The sequence below is a fragment of the Felis catus genome, chromosome F2 (genome assembly GCF_018350175.1).
Source record: "Felis catus isolate Fca126 chromosome F2, F.catus_Fca126_mat1.0, whole genome shotgun sequence".
NCBI classification, from domain to species: domain Eukaryota; kingdom Metazoa; phylum Chordata; class Mammalia; order Carnivora; family Felidae; genus Felis; species Felis catus.
This window is the reverse complement of record NC_058385.1, coordinates 83,323,253-83,345,020: the sequence shown is the minus strand read 5'-3', so window position 1 is coordinate 83,345,020 and position 21,768 is coordinate 83,323,253. Positions and strand designations below refer to the sequence as shown.

Below are 21,768 nucleotides of genomic sequence, written 5' to 3'. Positions count from 1 at the left end.
TCAAAAAGCTAAACGTGGAATTACCATATGATCCAGCAATTTCACTCCCAGGATTATACCCCAAAGTACTGAAAGGATCCAAAAAATACTTGTATACAACACCCAAGTGCCCATTAAGAGATGAATGGATAAATAAAACATGGTATCTACAAATCAAGGTCATATTTTTCAGGCATAAAAAAATGACATTCTGATACAGGTTACAACATGGATAAATCTTGAGGACATTATGCAAAGCGAAATAAGCTAGATATAAAGGGCAGATACTATATGACTCCATACCTGAAGAAGCCAGAATAGGCAAATTCAGACAGAAAATAGAACAGACTGTCAGCAGCCGAGAGAAAGGCAGAGTTATTATTTAATGCGTACAGAGTTTCTGTTTCAGATCATAAAAGTTCTGGAAATAGTGGGGATGGTCATACAACATTGTGAGTGTATTTAATGCCACTGAGCTGTACACCTAAAAACGGTAAAAATGGTAAGTTTCAGGTTATGTGTATTTTACCACAATATCACCTCTATTAAGATACACGGAAAAGCATGAACATTATGCTAATCTTTTTAAATTACAATATGTAAATATGTAGAATTTTTCCAGTGTGACTTTTCTAAGATCGAGGAAATAACAAAGGAAGATCCTCTGTGCTGCAATGACAAGCACACAGTATTGTCTTTTGACAACGCGCTGAACTGTGTGAAAGGAAGCTTATGCTAAATCAGCAGTAATGGATTCATTTTCTAAACGGGGGGAATCACAAGAACTTCTTTTTGCCTACCTCTCTCTCAATTTCCCTAAAATGAACATGCACGGCTTTGGGATTAAGGAAAGAGTTGCGTTTGTTTTTAATTAGAAATGCCCTTCATCTGTGACAACACTGTACGGACAATAAATAAAGGGGTGGGGTGGGTCATATGGAGAAGTGCACAGCAGAACTCATGGGCCCTCGTCCACAGTCACCTCGCAAAGTCCTCCCGGAGGTGAATCCTCTGATGCTGGCACATGTTGGAACTGTGCCGGAAGGCTTTCCCACACTTGCTGCACTTGTAGGGCTTCTCCCCCGTGTGGATCCTCCGGTGCTGGATGAGGTAAGTACCCTGGCTAAAGGCTTTCTTGCAATCGCTGCATTTGTACGGCTTCTCTCCGTGGTGTGACCTTTGGTGGTGGATGAGTCTAGAACTGTTGTGGAAGGCCTTCCCACACTCACTGCACTTGTACGGCTTCTCTCCCGTGTGGATCCTCTGATGCTGAATAAGGTGTGTGCTTTGGCTGAAGACTTTGCCACAGTCATTACACTCATAGGGCTTCTCTCCAGTGTGGCTTCTCTGATGTTCAACCAGTTTGGTTTTTTGGATGAAGGCTTTCTCACATTCATTGCATTTATAGGGTTTCTCCCCAGTGTGAATTCTTTGATGTTGAATAAGGTTAGAACTTTGGGTAAAGCCTTTGCCACATTCTTTGCACTCAAATGGCTTCTCTCCAGTGTGAGTCCGACGATGCCGGATGAGGATTGAGCCATCACTGAAGGCTTTCCCACAGTCATTGCACTTATAGGGTTTCTCTCCAGTGTGGATTCTCTGGTGGTAAATAAGGGAAGAATAGGCACTGAAGTGTTTCCCGCAATCACCACACTTGTAGGGCTTCTCCCCGGTGTGAATCCTCTGATGCTTCATGAGGTTGGGCCTTTGGTTGAATGTCTTCCCGCACTCACCACACCGGTAGGGGATCTCCCCTGAATGCATCCTTCGGTGACTGATGAACTCGCAGCTCTGGCCGAAGGCTTTCCCACACTCTTCACACTTGTAGGGCTTTTCTTCGCTATGAAGCCGCTGGTGCTTGACAAGGTTAGCACTGTACCTGAAGGCTTTCCCACAGTAACCACAATGATGCAATTTTTTCCCAAGAGGAATTATCTGAGCTTCTTTAGCCAGATTTGCACTGAAGAATTCCCCAGAATCATGGACTACATTTATCTTTTTTGTCCTGTGTACACGCTTATGGTTATTGAGGTATGATCTCTGTTCAAAACTTTGTTCACATATATCACATTTGTGAGGTCTCTGGTCAGAGATCGGGCTTGACTGGAAGCTGAGGCTCCGTGCAGACTCCTGGATGCTCTCCTCATTAGTCCATGTGACTGGCCTCAGGCATCTCTGTTCCACAGGCTCGTCCAGGCTGTCCTCTGGCTCCCGGACACACGCACGGGCCTCTCCAGGCTCAGGTCCCTGGGAAACAGCACTCTGGAGTCGATCCAGTTCTTCCCCATCAAGCATTTCTCCTGAAGACAACTCACTGTACTCAGTCCTGGTCCCACGAGCTGAAACAACAAACACATCTCTGGACCACCTGTTCTGACTTCAGAAGGAAGGTACGAAGATGCTGCCAACCATCGGTGCCGTACCGATTCCACCATCTCCAGGGTTACGACGCCTTGCAGAGAGGAGAGCCGGTAGCTCAGAGGCTTAAAGAACTTACCCAAGGCTGCAGTCATGTGGCAGTGCAAGTATTTAAACCAGGCCTGACGAATTCTTCCTGCCCGCCTTCTGCCCACAAAACCTTCCTAAGTGCGGCTATAGGGCGCAGGTCCTCATTACAAAGGGACAGAACATGGAAGCTTCATGCCACCACGGAGACCAGGGGGCCCTGAGAGTCACAGAGGACATCTGACAAAGAAGGGAGTCTGAGGCCACTTAACAACAGCTAATTCACCCCAAAATTCAGGGTAGGAAAACCAGGTGCCTCCTCAGGACATCAGAAGGCCAACCTCGTGCCAACCATGGGCCTTGGTGTCCCTGAGCTCCCCCTCGCAGGCTATACCCATTCCTGTGTCTTTTCTCAGGGGCCTGAGAGGCAATTACCAGCCCCTTAAACTCAAGGTGCCACACAGAATGGTTCCTGATACCCTCAAGCCTCCTCTCCTTCCTGCCTTGACCAGACATTCATACACCAACTCCCCTTGCAGAAACATACCACCAGAAAGGTACTTTCTGTGAACCAAGAGAAACATCCACAACGACCCCAAAACGGGGACAACCAAATGTCAACAAGAATGGAAAGTATCTTGGAGTGCCTGGGTGGCTGTCGGTTAAGCATCCAACTCTTGACTTCAGCTCAGGTCATGATCTCACAGTTCGTGGATTCGAGCCCCACATCAGTGTGGAGCCTACTTGGGATTCTCTCTCTCCCACTCTTTCTGCCCCTCCCCTGCTCTCTCTCTCTCAAAATAAATTTCAAAAAAAAAAAGGAAAATAATTTGTGGTAGATTCACATGGCAGAACATCATGTGGCAACGAAAGAGAACAAACTGAGTCCACCACAGCAGCCCTCACAACGTTCAGATGCGTGAGACAAGACACAGAGCTGAGGGGCAGAGTGCCGTCCCCAGGAGTCAGAGAGAAGGGTCCTGTGAGGAGCAGTGGGAAATGACAGGAGGCCCAGTGGGTTCCCAGGGAGCTAGAAAAGTTCTACATCTTGATCTGGAAGAGGATTTTTATAAAAATTCACTGAGTTATAAACAAGATTTACCCTGGTTCTAGAAGTATTTATATTTGAATAAACAAATTTACAAAAGAGAAATTCAAGTCCTTTGAACCAAGAGTTGCTTCTTAAGACATCACCAAGACGTGCAAAATAACGCTTATCAGAGTTGTTCATGGCAATGAAACTACAGAGCACCCTTTCCACTGGCACTTCCAACAAAACCAGTGACTGACTTGTGCATAAAGACGGACACTCATTGGGGCGCCTGGGTGGCTCAGCCGGTTGAGCGTCCGACTTCAGCTCAGGTCACAATCTCACGGTTCGTGAGTTCGAGCCCCACGTCAGGCTCTGGGCTGATGGCTCAGAGCCTGGAGCCTGCTTCTGATTCTGTGTCTCTCTCTCTCTCTGCCCACCTCCCCCATTCATGCTCTGTCTCTCTCTGTCTCAAAAATAAATAAACATTAAAAAAAAATTTTTTTTTAAATAAAAAAAAAAAAAAAAGATGGACACTCATTGAGTGAAAAAGGAGGTGACAGCAGTACACTTGGGAGCACTTCATCCCTGTCAGGAAGCAACATTCGTATGGGTGTGAAACAGCACGAGAAAGGGGAGAGTAGGAACACACTGGTATCTGGGTGATGACATATTCTCTCTTTCTTGTAATGGTCCGTGATTGCCAAGTGGCAATTTTAGTAAAGGAGAATGAAGCGATGGTCTCCATACTATGGCCCTGCCTGACCCTCCTCACAGGGCATGAGCTCTGGAGGGCAGGGTTCCATGAGGTCCCATGGACCCAGCCTTCCCTCACAGAATACCCGAATGCCCTTCCCTCTTCTCCTCTGCCAACAATGTCCCCTCTCACCCTCCTAGAAGATTCAGCTCAAGAATTACCACAATGAGGTACTCAGAATAATGCTGCCCCAATGCACCTTGTTCTCAATTCCGGAACCATTAACCATACACCCTGGATTCCAACAGATGCCTGTTCAGCAGCTGTTGGGGAAGAGGCCCCCTTCACGCACCTGAGACACTGACTCTCGGTCGCCCTTTCCCTTTGGCACCCTGTGCATCCAGGACCCATGGTTCATCCCCTCGCTCCAACTGTGTGATCACCCCAGGCTTGGGACCTGCACGTCCAGCTCCTAAGAAGAAAACAGGGCCTGGGGTTGGTGCCAAGGAACAGGGCTGCACTGAGCATGATCTCACAACATCTCCTTCCTGTGGCAGGAAGAGAAGCACAGGCAAAGTGGGGTGATGGGGAGTCTGGACACTCTGGAGGGCTGGGGGCAGTCGTAAAAAGGCAAATTGAACACAGGGAACAAAAGTGCAGAGGGCTCTCTCCTCTTGGAAGGTACACAATCCCTCTGGGGAGGGACCTGTCTCGGGTCTGGAGCAGGAGGCGCTCTTATCTGGGAGCTCAGAGTCAGATGACAGAAGCACAGACCCAGCCCTGCCTGGCCCCTCCTCTAGCAGACCAGGCCTGCCCAGGACCAGGGGGAAGAGGCCCCCAGCCCAACCCCTGCTGAGCCCTCAGTTCCCGGGGCTGTTCCCTGAGCTGCATCCTAGTGAGGGGCCTTACCCAGGGAGACCAGATTCCTGTAGGTCTCCAGCATCACGTCCCTGTAGAGGCCCCTCTGAGTAGGGCCCAGACGGCCCCACTCCTCCCGGGAGAATAGCACGGCCACGTCCTCAAAGGTCACCTCAGCCTGGAATGACAAGGGCTGCTGCAGGCCCAGGTGCGACTCAGCGTGGGCCCTGGGGGCAGGTGCCGCAGAAGCATTCTAGGAGCAGCAGCACAGGGGCAGCTACAGGAATGATCCCCCAGCATGACCCAGGGGAGTGGCCCGGGCCCTTGGCTGCTAAGCCAGCTAACTAAGGAAGGCCGGGGGAATCCCAGGGTCACTCCTCCTCTGCTCAACGCCCCAGACCAGACATGCCTCACAGTGCCTGCTGAGGCAGCAGAAGCAGGAAAGCCCTGTGTGGAGACTTCACACCTCCCAGGGAAAACGGATGCTCACCTGGGGCAGGGCAGACAGGTGCAAAGTTGCCATCGCCTGGTACCCTGGGCTTCCAAGGGGAGGAAGTCAGCAGTAAGCCACACTGGTGCTGAGGGAAGAGAAAGGAACACGTGGAGGCCCAGCCTGGCCTCTCCTGTGGGCACCTTCAGGACCATGTTCATCCCCATCAGGGCACAGCTGGCCTCCGAGGCTGACTCTGCTCCCTGCCTGGGGCTACCCTGCCCAACCTGGCACCCAGTACACGGACACGTGCACAACTCCTCGGGTCATCTGCTCCCCTCAACCTCCCTGACACGCCAAGCTGTCTCATTCAGGAGAAAGACGGAGATACCCATTCACTTTACATGAAAGAGTAAAGACAACACGTTAAGTATTGAGGAGAAAAAGAAAAAGAAAATCAATGGAAGGCATAGAACAAAGTCAAAGTACAGATGGCAAAAAATACAACAGTAGTCGAAACAATTCAGTGGATGAGTAATGATAAGAAATAAAACAATTAAACTCACCTACTAGAAGCACAAGACTCTCCAACAGATGCACACAACGCATCTACATAACCTAAAATAAAGTAACACAGAGGCTGAATATAAGACAGATTAAACAAACACTAATTAAAATAAAGCTGTAGAAGATATATACCTTTTCTTTGCCTTTAAAGCTCTTTATTGAAATATGACATTTATGAAGAAGAGTTGAGAAATCCTGAACACACAGCTCCAGGGGCAATCACAAGGGCCCACACCCACAGAACCAGTACCAACGTCAGCCCTCCTGCCCCTGCAGGCACTGCTTCCTCCCTGAACGCCCAAGAGTGAAGCTCTACCCTGAATGCCACCACCACAGATCAGCTGTGCCTCTGGTGAGTTTTTTATCAAAGGAAATATAAGCTGTCTATACTCTTGACTTCTTCCCCTCATTCGTGATATTTGTGAGCTTTTAATATGCATTGCTATGTGTGGATCAGTATTTATTTAAACCAATTAAAACAGAACTGAAAGCAAAAATTATAGGAACAAAAATAACAATACACGTTAATAAAAGGAAAATCCACCAAGAAGACGTAATTACAGACATGTATGTATCTACCAACAAAATCCAAATGTAGAGAGCCAATGCTCTAACTGAAGCAGCAAAGAGGAACCTGGCAAAGCTCCACTGGAATGAGAGATTCTAACACATATCCCTCAGAAGCAAGAGGACTGAGTAGAGAACAGCCACTTAAAACATAGAGAATAGACACTTTCCAAGATGCACACTCAAAACTATTAAAATAACATCATGAACCAGGCAACAATGAAAGTTTCAACAACTTCCAAAGGCTCACATCATTTGGGAAAACATTCTCTCACCAGACCGCTGTTATGCTGGAAATATATGCTAAAAACAAGTACCCCTTTCCAGAAAACCATAAAAATGGAAACAAAGGCCACCTAACAAAAAATATACATTCTTTAAAAATTTTGTTTTAATGTTTATTTATTTGGAGAGAGAGAGCACGAGCAGGGGAGGGACACAGAGAGAGAGGGAGACAGAGAATCCCAAGCAAGTTCCGCACCATCAGTGCAGAGCCCAACGAGGGGCTTGAACTCACCAAACAAGAGATCATGACCCGAGCTGAATCCAATAATCAGACATTTAACCAACTGAGCCACACAGATGCCCCGAAAAATGTGCATTCTTAATGCACTTATTTTAGCATAAGAGAGACTGAAATAAACTATCTAAACATTCAATAAGAAATTAGACACAGACTGAGAAAGTGGATTCAAGGAAAGATTAAAAAAAAAAAAAAAAAAAAAAAGAACACCACTTAATTTAAAGAAACAAAATAATATCTGGGGCACCTGGGTAGCTCACCTGGTTAAGCGTCTGATTTGATTTCAGCTCGAGTCATGACCTGACCTCACTGTTTGTGAGATTGAGCCCGAGATGAGCTCCACACTGACAGTGTGGGAGCTTGCTTGGGATTCTTTCTCTCTCTCCTCTCTCTGCCCTGCACCCCCCTTGTGTGTGCTCTCTCTCTCTCTCTCAAAATAAGTAAACATTTTAAAATACATAAAATAAAGAAACAGAAAATAACACTGGTCCTTTAGAATGCTAATAACAAATATCTGGCAACTCCAATGAGGGGGAGGCAGCAGAAAAGACAGAAAAAGAAATACTATTAAAAACAAAAAAGTCAGGGAGGGGGGCACCTCGGTGGCTCAGTCAGTTAACTGCCCAACTCTTGATTTGGGCTGTCATGATTCAAGGGTTGTGGGATCAAGCCCTGTGTCAGGCTCCACACTGAGTATGGACCCTGCTTAAGATTCTCCCTCTCTCTCTCTCTCTCTCTCTCTCTCTCTCTCTCTCTCTCTCTCTGCCCCTAGCCCCTCTCCCCTACTGACGCTCTCTATGAAATGAAATGAAATGAAATGAAATGAAATGAAATGAAATGAAATGAAATGAAATGAGGGACACAACTCTACATACCATACATTCAACAATGGCCATCAAGTGTTGTCCAAAATGCCAGGGACAAAATGGTAAAACTTCACTGAAGGACATCAAAAAGACCTACGGAGAAACAGACAGTATTCATAAATAGGAGGATTCGATATCATAAAAATGTCAGCTCTGCTCAAATAAACCTATTAATTCTGTGCAATCAAAATTGCAACAGGACGTAACACGAAATCTGACAAAAATGACTAAATAGCAAAATAATGATCCACCATTAACTAAGACAATGCCAAAAAATAACTAAGGTAGGCAGAGGCATGCCCTACCACCTATCAAGACTTACTGTAAGGCTATGGTAATAAAAGCAAAGTGTAAGCAAAGTAAAGAAGATAAGGAACAGACCCATGCATATGTTAATGACATGCTATTCATAATGGTACCAACACAACTGATTTTCCTTAGGAAAATAAAATTCAATCCCTGCCTCCTAAGGCCAACAAAAATATATTTTAAGCACATAGAAGACCTAAATATTTTTTTGTCAAATTACAGCTATTCTAGGAAAATACACAAAATACAGTCCATAGAGGAGAAGTTGCTTAATTTTACTCCAAAAATTTTTCTGTACAAAACACAAAATTAAAAGACAAGATGCAGAGTGAAAGATATTTGCAGACATAATACATAAGAAAAGATACACAGAATATATCTTAAAACACACACACACACACACACACACACACACACACACACACACAAAGGACAAGACCATTCATTTAAGAAACTAAACACAGAATGACTTGGTAAGTCACAGATGATGAAATCAAAGAGTCCAATAAACATTTGAAACAATCCTCAACGTCATTGAGAATTGGAGAAATGCAAATTCAAGACTTCTCTCCCCACAGTTTGGGAAAAATATAAAATGCTTCGCAATATCAAATGTTGAAGACATAAAGAACAATGAGATTCTCAGGGTCCTGCGGGAGTATAAACTGTTACAGTCACTCTGGAAATCCACCTGGCACCACCTGGAAGAGCTGAAACCCTGTAAATTCAGTCAGGAAACCTAATTCTAGGTATGTGCCCTATAAAAACTCTTGCTAATGCACACAACAAGATACACAAGAATGTTACCATGTGGCTGTGTGTACCAAAACAAACAAACAAAAAAACACCCCAAAATCAGAAACTTCAGTATCTACTATCAGGGAACAGTCACGGTCACAGCGATTGAAAGAAATGAACCACATCAATGTCAGAGGCAATACAAAGCTATAAGGTTGAATGAAACTGTTAAGTGCAGGATATCAACAGTACATAATGTACGGTATGCAGACTTTTAAACACAAAAACTCTAGTGGGAATGTAAAGGTATAAGAAAATGTGTTGACAGCAAAATAATAATCAACAGATTGAAAAGGCACCTAAGGAATGGGAGAAAATATTTACAAACCATGTATCTGATAAGGAATCAAGATCTGAAATATATAAAGACCTCACACAACTCCACAGGTTAAAAACCAAAAACTCAACTTAAAATGGGCAAAGAACCTAAATTTCTCCCTCAAAGCATACAAATGACCAACAGGTACATGAAAAAGTGCTCAACATCACTAGAGAACTGCAAATAAAACCACAATGAGTTATCACCTCACACCCGTCACAATGAGCATTATCAAAAAGCAAAAGCTAAGTGCTGGTGAGGATACGGAGAAAAGGGAGCCCTTGTGCACTGTTGGTGAGAACGTAAATTGGGGCAGCCATTATGGAAAACAATGCAGAGGCGCTTCAAAAAATTGAAAATAGAACTAGCACATGATCCACCAATCCCACATCTTGTTATATTATCCAAAGGAAATGAAATCATTCCCTGAAAGAGAGATCTGCACTCCCATGGTCACTGCAGCGTTATTCACAATAGGCAAGACAAGGAAACAACCTAAGTGTCCAACGATAGATGTAGGGATACAAGATGTGGTACATATACACAATGGAATGTGACTCAGCCACAAAGAATGAAATCTTGCCATTTGCTACAACATGGGTAAACCTGGAAAATATGCTAAGTGAAATAAACCAGACACAGAAAGACAAATACTACATGGATCTCACTAACATGTGGTATCTAAGGGCCCAAATCATAGAAGAAGAGAGTAGAATGGTTTGGCTGCCAGGGTTTGCGGGTTGGGAAAAATGGAGACATATCCATCAGAGTACAAACTTTCAGTTGCGCTAGATGAGTAAGTTCTGGAGATATAACATACAGCACTGTGACTACAGTTAACATTACTGTATTGTAACTCTGAAACTTGCTCAGAGGGTAGATCTTAAATATCCTCACCACAGAATAAACAAAAAAAGGGCACCTGGGTGGCTCAGTAGGTTAAGCATCTGACTCAGTATCAGCTCCAGTCACGATCTCACTGCTAAGATTGAGACCTGCATCAGGCTCTGTGCTGACAGCAAGAAACATGCTTGTGATTCTCTCTCTCCCTCTCTCTCCGCCCCTCCCCTCCTAGTGCTCACTCTCCCTCAAAACGAAAAAAAGAAAACAAAAAAAGCAAATGGTGCCTGTGTGAGGTGCTGGATGTGATTATCTCACAATGTACACCTGTATCAAAACATCAAGTGTACGCTTAAAACTTCCACATTTCCTGTTTGTCAATTGCACCTCCATAAAACTAAAATAAAATAAAAAACTGCTGAAACTATGTCCAAACTAAGGGTTGCTTAGGGAAGCAAATGGGACTGGGGACCCTGCCTCTAAGAGCAATTTCACTTCAACAGCTTTCTTAAAAAAATAAAAACAAAAACTAGGAGCACCTGGCTGGCTCAGTCAGTAGAGCATGCAACTCTTAACCTCTCAGGGTCATGAGCTCAAGCCCCAGTTCAAGACTCTCACGGAGTCTACTTTAAAAAAAAAAAAGGAGGGGGGGACGCCTGGCTGGCTCAGTCCCTATAGTATGCTACTTCCTTAACCTTGGGGACACAAGTTCAAGCCTCACATGAGGCACAGAGATTGTTTAAAACAAATAAATAATGTATTTTTTTAAAAATTGAAAGCTTGAAATACACGTGGCAAACCCAGTCACTAGTGTTTGCTAATCTATTCTCCATATTTTTAAGTTTTCTCTAAAAAAGATTTAATGTTTTCAAAGCACAAAAACATGGTGTATTTTTTTAAATACATTTTTTAAAATGTCTTCAGTTCCTGACCTTGAATAGAGGCCTCTAAGACACATAAAAACGTGGCTGCTAGGGGAGCCTGAGTGGTTGTCAGTTGGGCGTCCGACTTCAGCTCAGGTCATGATCTCGCAGTCTGTGGGTTCCAGCCCCCATCGGGGCTGCTCCGAGCCTGCTTCGGATTCTGTGTCTCCCTCTCTCTGCCCCTCCCACACTCACGCTCTGTCTGTCTGTCTCTCTCTCTCTCAAAGACAAAACAAACATTAAAAAATTTAAAAAAACAAAAAACGTGGCTGTTAAGAGAAGGCCTTGGAGCGCCAGAGGCAAAAGAGGATGGTTAGGAAGGTATATCGGTGGGGCAGGCATTTCGGGGAATTGCTAAAGGCAAGAGGGAAGCGAGGGGCACGGGAAGGGGGATGGTAAATGGGAAGGACCAGAGCCGAGGAGAAAGAGTGTGTTTTGGCATTAACTGACCCAAGCTAGAGACCCGGTGAGGAGAGAGATGGGGCTAGGGACAGGGAACAGGACGACTCAGTGGAGAAGCGGGGGTGGGGGGGTGGTGGGGGGGGCGGTGGAGAGCTGGGAAGGAGTGGGGAATACAACCTGGACCCACCTGCGAGGGAAAGACTCGGCTCAAGCCGGGGGCTATGGTAGCGGGGTTTATTTGGAGAGCTGGCTTACCGTCTGCGGGGTGGAGAGAAGCTGGCAAGGAGAGGGCCTCGAGTCACCAGGCCATGAGGGTCCCGGGCATCCCGGGACGCAGCCCTCTAGGGCGACCTGGGAAGAGGAATGCGGTGGAGAGACGCCGAGGCTCCCGGAGTCATAAAACCCGGGAAGGGGAGTCTCGGGCGGGGCAGGGGCCCGGCAAGGAAGGACTCCCGGCCAGGGCGATCGGAGAGCGGGACGCCAGGTTTGGGGAGGACACCAGTCGGGGTTTGGGAACCATCGGAAAACGCCGGAGCAGGAACAGGGCTTTTCGTGAGGACTCCGAGAGTGGGGAGGGAGCCTGCCCGAGGGACGCCGGGCGGGAGAGTTCGTCGACAGCGGGGTGGGCCCCGCCCGAGCATCGCGTTGCTACAGGGAAGGGCTGGCACCCCGCGCCCGGGAGACCTCGCGGTCACCGCCGCCCCCTCCCAGCCACACTCACCTCAGCACCGCAGAGGAGCCGCCGCCGGGCCAGGCCCCAATAGCCCCACCCGCTGCAGCACGGCAACCCAACCGGAAGTGACCTCCCCACCCCGCGTCCGAAACCGGAGGTACCCTGGGGCCGCTCTGGGAAACGGACTCCTCGTCTCTGTAGTTAGTCTCCCTAAGGAACTGTAAACTCCGTGCCGGAAGCCGGGAGCGCTGCCACTGGGTGGCAGCCTGGAACCATGACCCCGAAGCTTCAGATCCGAGGCAAGGGGAAGCTTAGGAACCCATTTCGAAGATTAATGAACTACAGCAATTTTCAGGGGAAAGCTCTCTAGTAATTCCTCAAGGCACTGCCACCAACAAAAGAACAGGTCCTTTCCTTTACAGAGAATGGCAGAGAAGCCACGTGATGACCAAGAAAGATGCTTATTGGTTAGAGCCCCTTTAGTTCAGCACACTGAACGCAAGCTGCGTCCACTCTAACTGGGATAAGGGGTTCCCGGGTGCTTGCGAGTAGAACAAAGCCTCCCTGGGGCCACTTCTTGGCCAAGGATCCAGACCACTTTATCCAGAAGGGGAAAGCAGTGGCAGGCAGGTTATTCTACAGATCAGGTGACCAAGCCTAGCCCTCTTTCGTTAAAGAGGAAACCCCAGCCTCCTGTATGTTCTACCCATTACCAAGGCCTAGCCCTGCTAGGTTCACTGCCTAGGTGTGGTGGGTGGTCAAGAGGCCAGTGGAGACCGGGAAAGCAAGACCTGTGGGCAAGGTTCATGCTAGAGACAAGTGCAGACCCCACCAAGAAGCCACCTGGCAACAGCAAAAAGGTCTGCTCTCTGGTGGGAGACGCCTGACTGCACACAGCCTCTCAAAACAACCCTGAGGTGACTGGTTCTGATGCACTCTGGGAGATGGTCCCCAGGAACTCTCAGTCCCTTGCCTTCCTGCCTGTGGTCTGTACAAGGAGTGTTCTACCTCAACCAGCCACCAACCTCTCTGCCCCCAGCCTTCCTGCTTCAAGGTATCACTTACAGAGGGCTGCAGCCCCTGCTTTTTACACAGGTTCACAAAGGGAACTACTGGGGCAGGGAGCTCTGGGAAGCAAGTGTCCCGGTTCTGAGGCTGCCATTACCATCTCTGCGCCAGACTGGCTCAGCATTACCTGCCTTGGATCTACCACCTTTGACGAACTGTCGAAAGTTTGGGACAAGGTACCATGAGCCAAACAGGGAGCCCATTCGTCCTGAGAAACTAACCTATCCTGGTCCTGGCTTCCCACTGTAGGATGGCTTCCTGGCTCTCCAGCCTGCAGCTTCAGGAGCACCACTCTCACCCCAAAGAATCCATACCCTGACCTAGATCCTCCAAGCACTCGAGAGAAGTTAACACAGATGTGGGCAGAATTCTCTGCTCGGTGTACTGCACGGCACAGTAGTTTCCAGGAATTAAGGTGTGAAGATCCCTAGCACCCCACCTCTTCTTTCCAGAGCTTTCACTGTTCACTGGTGCATCTAACTTCATCTTCCTTCTCCTTACACAAAGAGCTCCGTGGAGGTCCTCCCGGCAAAGACCCTTCCCTCTGAAACCACAAGCAAGCACAGCTTAGTGGCAAAAGGACAGATTTTATTGAGCTCCTCGTCCCTAGTTTTCTTTCTCCTGCACAGTCTTGGTTCCCCGCAGACGCCCGGTCCGGCGGGCAGCAATAAGACCCACTTTGCGGCCAGCAGGAGCATCTCTGCGGATAGTAGAGGGTTTGCCAATGTGCTGGTGGTTGCCACCTCCAAAAGGATGCTCCACAGGCTGCAAGCAGAAAAAAGTGGTATTAACATAGGGATGTGGACCCCATCTACCTCAGGACTTGGGTAAGAGCAGGATCAACTGACACGTGCCAACAAACCGTAACACAAAAAAGGCTCACGTTACGTACCCTCTACCACAGAGAGGAGACACTCCAGGAAAGCACCTGTCCATCTAGTCTCCCAGCCCCCAAATCCCTCAACACCCCAACTGCCCGATTTCTGGGTTACTTACATTCATGGCCACACCACGCACACGTGGCCAACAATTCCTCTTTGCCTTATACTTGTGGTAAGCACGCCCAGCCTTCAGAATGGGCTTGTCAATGCGGCCACCTCCAGCCACCACACCTGTTGGGGAGATCAGGCACCTGAGGGAGGTGCACCATACCCTCCCAGAACTTCAGGACCCTATCAGGCTCTGAGCATCCTTGCCAGTACCCCACCCCCACACCAACCACCCTCTCACTACAGTCCTACACCATCACACAGTTCCCAAAATTTCATTAACACCCCAAAACTACCACTGAGCATTAAGACCCTTCGCAACCCCGTAGCCAACATTAAATTTTTCTGGATTTCTCAGGCAGCCAAGCCAAGCCTTTCCCCACGTCATCTGTAATGTCGACCTCAACCCATGATTCTCCAGGGAAGCTCCCACTTTGCTGTGTCGGAGCGGATCACTCGATCTAACCTCCAAACACCAACAGGATGGCTAACCCAGCCTGACAGTCACATCTTGGCCAATTTTGCTTACTTCGTAGTAAACATACACTCAACAGCATCCCTTGAGTTTGCCACAAGAATAAAAAGATGTTGCCCAAATAGCAAAGTGAGCCAGGGCTCAAATCTTCCTTAAAGCATTTCCTAGTAGCTTAAAAAAAGTTACACATCCCTGAAAAAGCTCTTAACTACATGGACGTGACAGCAGGAATCACGGAAGGGCAGATTAGGCCACACTACAGACAAGTCTGACCAACAAGTCCCGAAGCCCAGCTCTAGCTGTTGACTTCACAGGCACACAGTGTTCAACTGCTGCCTGCCACTCACCAACCACAGCTCTGTTGGCTGAAGAAATTACTTTCTTTGAGCCGGAAGGCAGCTTCACTCGAGTCTTCTTGGTCTCTGGATTGTGGGAGATGACAGTGGCGTAGTTTCCGGAGGCTCGGGCCAACTTGCCCCGGTCACCAGGCTTCTCCTCCAGACAACACACAATAGTGCCCTCAGGCATAGTGCCCACCGGGAGCACATTGCCTATGTTGAGCTGGGCTGCAAGAAGCACCATAGGTCAGTACAGCAAAGTGGTCCCCCTTAACTACTGCTGATCAGAAGCAATGCAAACCCAAGTCCCCAAGAAGGCCAACACAGCCCACAACATCCAGCCTCCTCCTACACAGCTCTCTGGGCATCCCCTCTAGTGTGTTTAGCCAAACAGCTCTCACTAGGTGAGACTTCTGCCTGGATGTTCCTCCTGACTTACGATGTAACCCTCCTCCCAGCAACCACAGGTCCAATCCCCTCCCCATCTCGACCTTCCACACCACACGCAAAGCTTACCCTTTAGGATTTGAGAAGAAAAAAAAAAAAAAGTAAAAACAAAAACGTGCGCGCAAGCGAGTCAAGGGCAGAGAGAGGAGGAGAGAGAAAATCCCAAGGAGGCTCCACACTGTCAGCGTCAGCGCCACCGCGGGGCTCGACGCCTCCAACCGAGATCAAGACCTGAACCGAAATCAAGAATCCGACGCTTAAGAGACGGGCAACCCAGGCGTCCGCGAAGCTTACCCTTCTTGCCGCAGTACACGAACTGGCCGGTGTGGATGCCCTCGGCAGCGATGAACAGCTCCGTCCGCTTCTTGAACCGGTACGGATCCCGAAAGACTACCTTGGCAAGGGGTGCACCGCGGCCCGGGTCGTGGATGATGTCCTGCGGGCCGAGGTGGCATGATTGGCGGGTCCCGGCGGGGCGCCCCGTGTCCCCACCCGCCCGCACGGGATCCCCGCACCTTCACGATGCCCTTGATGTAGCCGTGTCGCTCAGCGAAGTCCACCGCTCGCAGACGCGCAGCGCCCTTGCGGTGCTTGACGTGCGCGCGGAACACCGAGCCGGCGCCCTTTCTCTGCCCACGGATGACGCGGCCCATGGCGGCTGTCTGGAGGCGGCTTACGGTCAGCGCCCGGGCGGCCCAGGCAGCCCCACCACCCTAGCTTCAGGGTCCCAGGTCCCCAGGATCCTCCCTCCAGGTCCCGACCCTTTCCCACCCCCATCCCTGGCCCTGCACCCCAGCTCTCTCTCAGGAATCCCGCCGGGGTCCCTAGCTGACCCCAGGGCAGCGGATGGCGGCGGATAATGCCAGAGCCGCCACGCCACATACACGTCCTACCTGCTGCCGAGCGCGGCCGGAAGAGGAGACACAGCGGAGGAGAGCCGCCTTATCTTCCGGGGCGGGGCCGAGAGCCCCTTGACCTTCCGGCACGGCCGTGAGCCCAGTGCACGCCGGGATTTGTAGTCATCCCGCGGGTGCCCGCGGCCCTTACCCGGCCGCCGGGGCGCCAGGTCACGCAGGTGACCGGATGTCCTGCAGCGGGGTCCCTGTGGACGGGGCCCGGGAGGAGGCGGGAGGGATGTCCGGACTTCACAGAAGTCTCACGGAGGACGAGCGTCGCCCACTGAGCGGCCGAGGAGACTCCCCCATCCCCCCCCCCCCCGAGAGGTTGGGTGACTTTTCAGGGTGCGCGGACCCGGATAGAGCGACTTACTCCGGGCGCGGAGTCGCAGGGGTCCTCTCTTGGCCTGGCGAATGCCCCCTTATATAGCTAGAGCTCCTTGCAAGGTTACTGGCTCCCGTCTAGGGCAAGGGCCGCTTTCTAGGGTGAGGCCCTTTCTTGTAGGATTGTGGGCCCCCTTTTAAAATGGGTGGACGGTTTGGGGGAACGTGGTGGCTTACAGAAGACGGGGGTCTGGACGAAAAATAGCAAAAGTTCAACCACCGCGGGTGCGGCCGCTCCGGGCACGTTGCGACTCTGTGCACTGATAGGTTTTCGGAGAGGTCAGAGTGGCCGTACCCGGATGTGGGTATTGGGGAGAGAGACGGGGGCACCCTGGTCTTTGCTTGGACGACCCGGGCAGGGCATGGTTGGCGACGGTCGAGGAGGCTGCCACGGACAGACTGGGCGACAATAGAGGTTCGGGAGTTTCAGTTGGGATGGTGGGACCTCCGGGGAGGAGTGTCGCCCTCCTGCTCCCTACACCACTCCCTCCCGGGCACGTGGAGGAGGGAAAGTGAGGCCAGGAAATGGAGAGGGCAGAACTGGTGGCTTGGGAAGGGGGAGAAGAAGAGAGTGAACCATGTCACCGCTGCGAGAATGAGGAAAGGGAGACTGGACAAATGACTCTGAGGTGAGGGAACACGATGAGCCTGCTCAGAACCCTATAGGGAGGGGTGGGTGAGGTTGGAGTTGAGAAAGAGAACAGCCGGAGGGGGACCCTTGGAGTGTGAGCTGGAGATAAAGATCAAGGCTACCAGGGCAGGGAGCCCCCAGCTGGGCGTGTGCTGCTGAGTGAGGACTTTCCGGAGTTCCGCCCCAGAGGAGTGGGAGGAGCCTTCAGGAAAGGGTGCCCGGGGTTAAGACCTGGGGGTCAGACAGAGTGAGAACTGCCCACAGGCAGGTCCAGGTAGAGCTTCTTGACTAGGGCTGTGGGTGTGCAGGGGAGACCAGTAGCGGGAGAGGTCGCAAGGTAAGGGGAGTGAGGGCAGGGGTCCCAATGGACAGAGACTTGCACTCAGGACTTTGCAGTAGGGTGTTTGCTAGCAGCAGTGCAGTCAGGTAGGCCTTGGAGGGACGGTGACAAGAATGACATCATGAGAAAGTAAGAAGGGGGCCACGTGGCCACATGCTGAAGCGAAGAAGCAGAGGGGACTGGTGAGGCCCCAAGAGAGGCAACAGTTGGGTCAGCAGGGTTGGGGACTCAGGAGGCATCACAGCCCTGGCAGGGCCAGGGGCTGAGGGTGAGATGGGAAACAAAGGCAGAAGGAAATGGCAGATAAAGTTAAATTTCCTTATAACCCACAGCCCATTGGCAAATACTTGAGGCAGGCAGAGTAAAATGTTTCTCCTTGAACTCCCTACTGTCTTAATGGTAATGCTTTGCTAGAGGGAAAAACAACCTTAGTTTGACAATAGCGGGGCCTCCAATATCCTGTGAGTCTTCTCTAGCATATGAAAATCTCTTTGGGAACTTCCCCTGGACTCTACCTCCCCTGTCTCCATGGTATAACCAGTCTCTCATGGTTCCCGGGACAGCTCTTTCTGCCCACGGGTCCTGTCCCCGTGCTTTAATAAAATTACCTTTTTGCACCAAAGACATCTCAAGAATTCTTTCTTGGCTGTTGGCTCCTAACCCCGTGAACCCCATTATCACCCCAAAAAACCTCATCAAGGGGCACCTGGGCCTCCTTGGGGCAGAGTGAGGGGTTTTGAGGTCAGCCCAGGATAGGCTCAGAGGACCAGAAAGGCACAGGGAGTGGCAGGGAGGTGGGGACGGTACTTGGACACTCAGGCTATGTGGTCCCTAAGAAGGTCTCAGATCTCTGGGATGAGATATGGTGGAGGAGGGCCCCCCACTTTCTCTTTGCCCTAGAGCTCAATGCAGCCAGAAGGTGGCTAACCAGGCCTACTGCAGGACATGTGTTCAGAGCCTTGCCATAGGCAGATGGTCAGTAACGCCAGCCCACGAGTTCCAGGGGATGAATGGCAGCTGTGAGCCCCCAGTGAAGGTTCTGGGCCCAGGGACGCCTCAAGAAGTGCTGTTGGGAGCGGGGGGAGGCTTGCTTGCTTGGATGCTTCCTCCTGAAGGCCCACCTGGAGATGGCAGGCATGGACTGACTTAAGGGAGGGCAGCCAGTTCTGGGGCTCTCTGAGGTGCAGATGCTTGCCTGATATTTATTGTGCCCCTGCCTCAAGCTCAGTGCATCTGTCCTTGCAGAGCTGGGGATCCTGGCTGGTGCCCTCCCCCTTCAAAGTCCAGAGACCTCTGACTTGCCTCCATCTCGCTAGCCTGAATGTTAGTCCCTGTGTGAGGGGCCGTCAAGTCTGACACACAGCAGGAACTCCACAAATCTGGGTCACCTGATGATGGGGACCTCTCCAGGGGCAGCCACACTGGGCATGGGGTTCTCAAGCCTTCAAGAGGGGTCCATCTGCCTTTGCTCATGCTGGTGAGCCAGCCACCTTTCCCATGCCATCCAAGGTTACCTCTTCCCAGCATTTCAAACTTTATTCTTAGTTCTTTATTTCCTTTTAAAGTTGCTTTTTAAATATTTTTTTTTTGTCATGTACACACAAGAATAATTTGGTTTAAAATTTTGTTTTTTAACATTTATTCATTTTTGAGAGTGGGAGAGACAGAGCATGAGCTGGGGAGGGGCAGAGAGAGAGGGAGACACAGAATCCAAAGTAGGCTACAGGCTCTGAGCTGCCAGCACAGAGCCCGACACAGGGCTCGAACTCACAGACTGCGAGACCACGAGATCACGAGATCATGACCTGAGCTGAAGTCAGACGCTCAACCGACTGAGCCACCCAGGCGCCCCAAGAGTAATTTGGTTTAAACATGCATGACCACGACTCTCTTCTTTTTGCACTTGGCTCCCCGCCCCCACATCAGCTGCCCTCAGGCAAATAACAACACTATGCTTCTATTCTTTGTGTGGGAACAATAATACTGTCTTTCATATGGTTATTGTGGGAGTTAAGTGAGTGGATATACACCAAGGACAAAAGTATGCCTACAAAAGTCATCAGGGCTAGAGAAGTCAGAGTGGACACACTTGGACACAACCAGAGAGGTGTTTTGAGAGCGACCCGAAGAGAGCCCTAGGAGGCTTTGAGGTACCCAGACAAAATCAGCTTGTTGACATGGGTGCTAGCTTCACAGGATATTCAGGGTGTGAAAATTCATCTGGCAGTATGCTAAAGGTATTTGTGACTCCTTCCTATGTATTCTACTTTTAAAAATACTGTTTTTTTGTAAGTGTGCATGAAAACTAGTAAAAATTCTTGGGATGTCTTTAGACCTCCAAAAGCTGTGGAAGGGGTGGTGTCCAACTCTGTACCTCCAAGCAGAAAAGGGGAGCCCAGCTAATACCTGGGGTTAAATTGGAGTAAAGGATAATTCTTATATATAAATATCCAAAGCAAAACAAAAATGAAGGAAAGTATACATGTTGAGACAAACCAAACAAAATTTAAGTGAAAAAAAGAAGAATCAGTTCTTTCATGCATGTTTTTAGTATCTGAATATATGCGCTGAAAGGTTCTAAGTGTATGTAAACAGGCATACCTCACTTTATTTTTTGCTGATACTGTGTTTTTTACAAATTAAAGGTCTGTGGCAACCCTGAATTGAGCAAGACTGTTGGTGCCCTTTTTCCAACACCATTTGCTCACTTATGTCTCTGTCACATTTTGGTAATTCTTGAAATGTTTTAAACTTTTTCATTATTATTTGTTATAGTGATCAGTGATAGGACTTGCCAAAAGCTCAGATGATGGTTAGCATTTTTTAGCAACATAGATGTAGATACAGATATACATACACATATACATATATATACATATACATATAGTTATAAGTTATTTATGTGAGAGGGAGAGCACAAGCTTAAGCAGAGGAGGGGCAGAGAGAGGTGAGAGAAAGAATCCCAAGCAATCTCTGTGATGTCAACGTGGATCCTGATGTGGGGCTCCAACTCACAAACCATGAGATCAAGAGTCAGACACTCAACCTACTGAGCCACCCAGGCACCCCTAGCAATAAAATATTTTAAAATTAAAGTATGTATGTTGCTTTTTTAGACCTAATGCTATTGCATGCTTAATAGACTACTGCATAAACAAAACTTTGTTATGTACTGGGAAACCAAGAAATTCGTTTGGTTGTTTTATTGTCATTATTCACTTTATTGCAGTGGTCTGGAACCAAACTTGCAATATCTCCAAGGTATGCCTGTATATATATGTAAATTTATTTGTATCCTGCAAAGTATTTTCATTTTCTTTCAATTCCAAGTATGATTTTCTCTTCCTCCCATGAGTTATTTTGCAGGTTGCTATTTAGTTTCTAAGCATATTTGTTTAAACTATTTAGCCATATCTAAATGCAATATCTTATTTTCAGATAATGTAGTTTGTATGATGCCAATTACTTGCAATACAGATGCCTCCCCGGGCCCCTGGGTAGCTCAGGTTACCATCTCACGGCTTGTGAGTGGCTTGTGAGTTCGAGCCCAAGGTCGGGCTCTGTGCTGACAGCTCAGAGCCTGGAGCCTTCTTCGGATTCTGTGTCTCCCTCTCTATCTGATCCTCCCCCACTCGCACTCTGTCTCTTTCTCTCTCTCTCTCTCATAAATAAATAAACATTAAAAATATTTAAAATATAGATGCCTCGGGGCGCCTGGGTGGCTCAGTCGGTTGGGCGACCGACTTCGGCTCAGGTCATGATCTCGCGGTCCGTGATTTCGAGCCCCGCATCCGGCTGTGTGCTGACAGCTTGGAACCTGGAGCCTGCTTCCGATTCTGTGTCTCCCTCTCTCTCTGACCTTCCCCTATTCATGTTCTGTTTCTCTCTCTCTGTCTCTAAAACGAATAAACGTTAAAAAAAAAATAAAAAAAAAATAAAATATAGGTGCCTCCTTTGCTGCCTTGTACATTTTG

The 21,768-nt window shown here is 49.0% G+C and overlaps 2 protein-coding genes across 11 annotated transcripts; both read right to left on the bottom strand.

Annotated features, from left to right (window-relative positions):
- Positions 1–343: 343 nt before the first annotated feature.
- On the bottom strand, positions 344–12,405 carry ZNF34 (zinc finger protein 34). 10 transcript variants are annotated; one of them, XM_045050186.1, is made up of 8 exons: positions 12,275–12,405; positions 11,741–11,904; positions 7,972–8,055; positions 6,006–6,057; positions 5,500–5,587; positions 5,061–5,205; positions 4,504–4,623; positions 344–2,318 (listed from the first exon to the last, which is right to left on the bottom strand). In XM_045050186.1, exons 5-8 carry the CDS (start codon positions 5,530–5,532, stop codon positions 958–960), a joined length of 1,659 nt encoding a protein of 552 aa, XP_044906121.1. In that variant the 5' UTR covers positions 5,533–5,587; positions 6,006–6,057; positions 7,972–8,055; positions 11,741–11,904; positions 12,275–12,405; the 3' UTR covers positions 344–957. The 10 variants fall into 10 exon arrangements, with proteins under 10 accessions (XP_044906121.1, XP_044906130.1, XP_044906122.1 ...); XM_045050195.1 differs by having other exon boundaries at positions 5,061–5,187; XM_045050187.1 differs by having other exon boundaries at positions 11,809–11,904.
- Positions 12,406–13,861: 1,456 nt separating this feature from the next.
- RPL8 (ribosomal protein L8) lies at positions 13,862–16,586 on the bottom strand. The gene is made up of 6 exons (XM_006943470.3): positions 16,437–16,586; positions 16,059–16,205; positions 15,838–15,979; positions 15,106–15,324; positions 14,291–14,406; positions 13,862–14,059 (listed from the first exon to the last, which is right to left on the bottom strand). The coding sequence occupies exons 2-6, from the start codon at positions 16,194–16,196 to the stop codon at positions 13,901–13,903; spliced, it is 774 nt and encodes a 257-aa protein (XP_006943532.1). The 5' UTR covers positions 16,197–16,205; positions 16,437–16,586; the 3' UTR covers positions 13,862–13,900.
- Between the last annotated feature and the right edge of the window lie 5,182 nt (positions 16,587–21,768).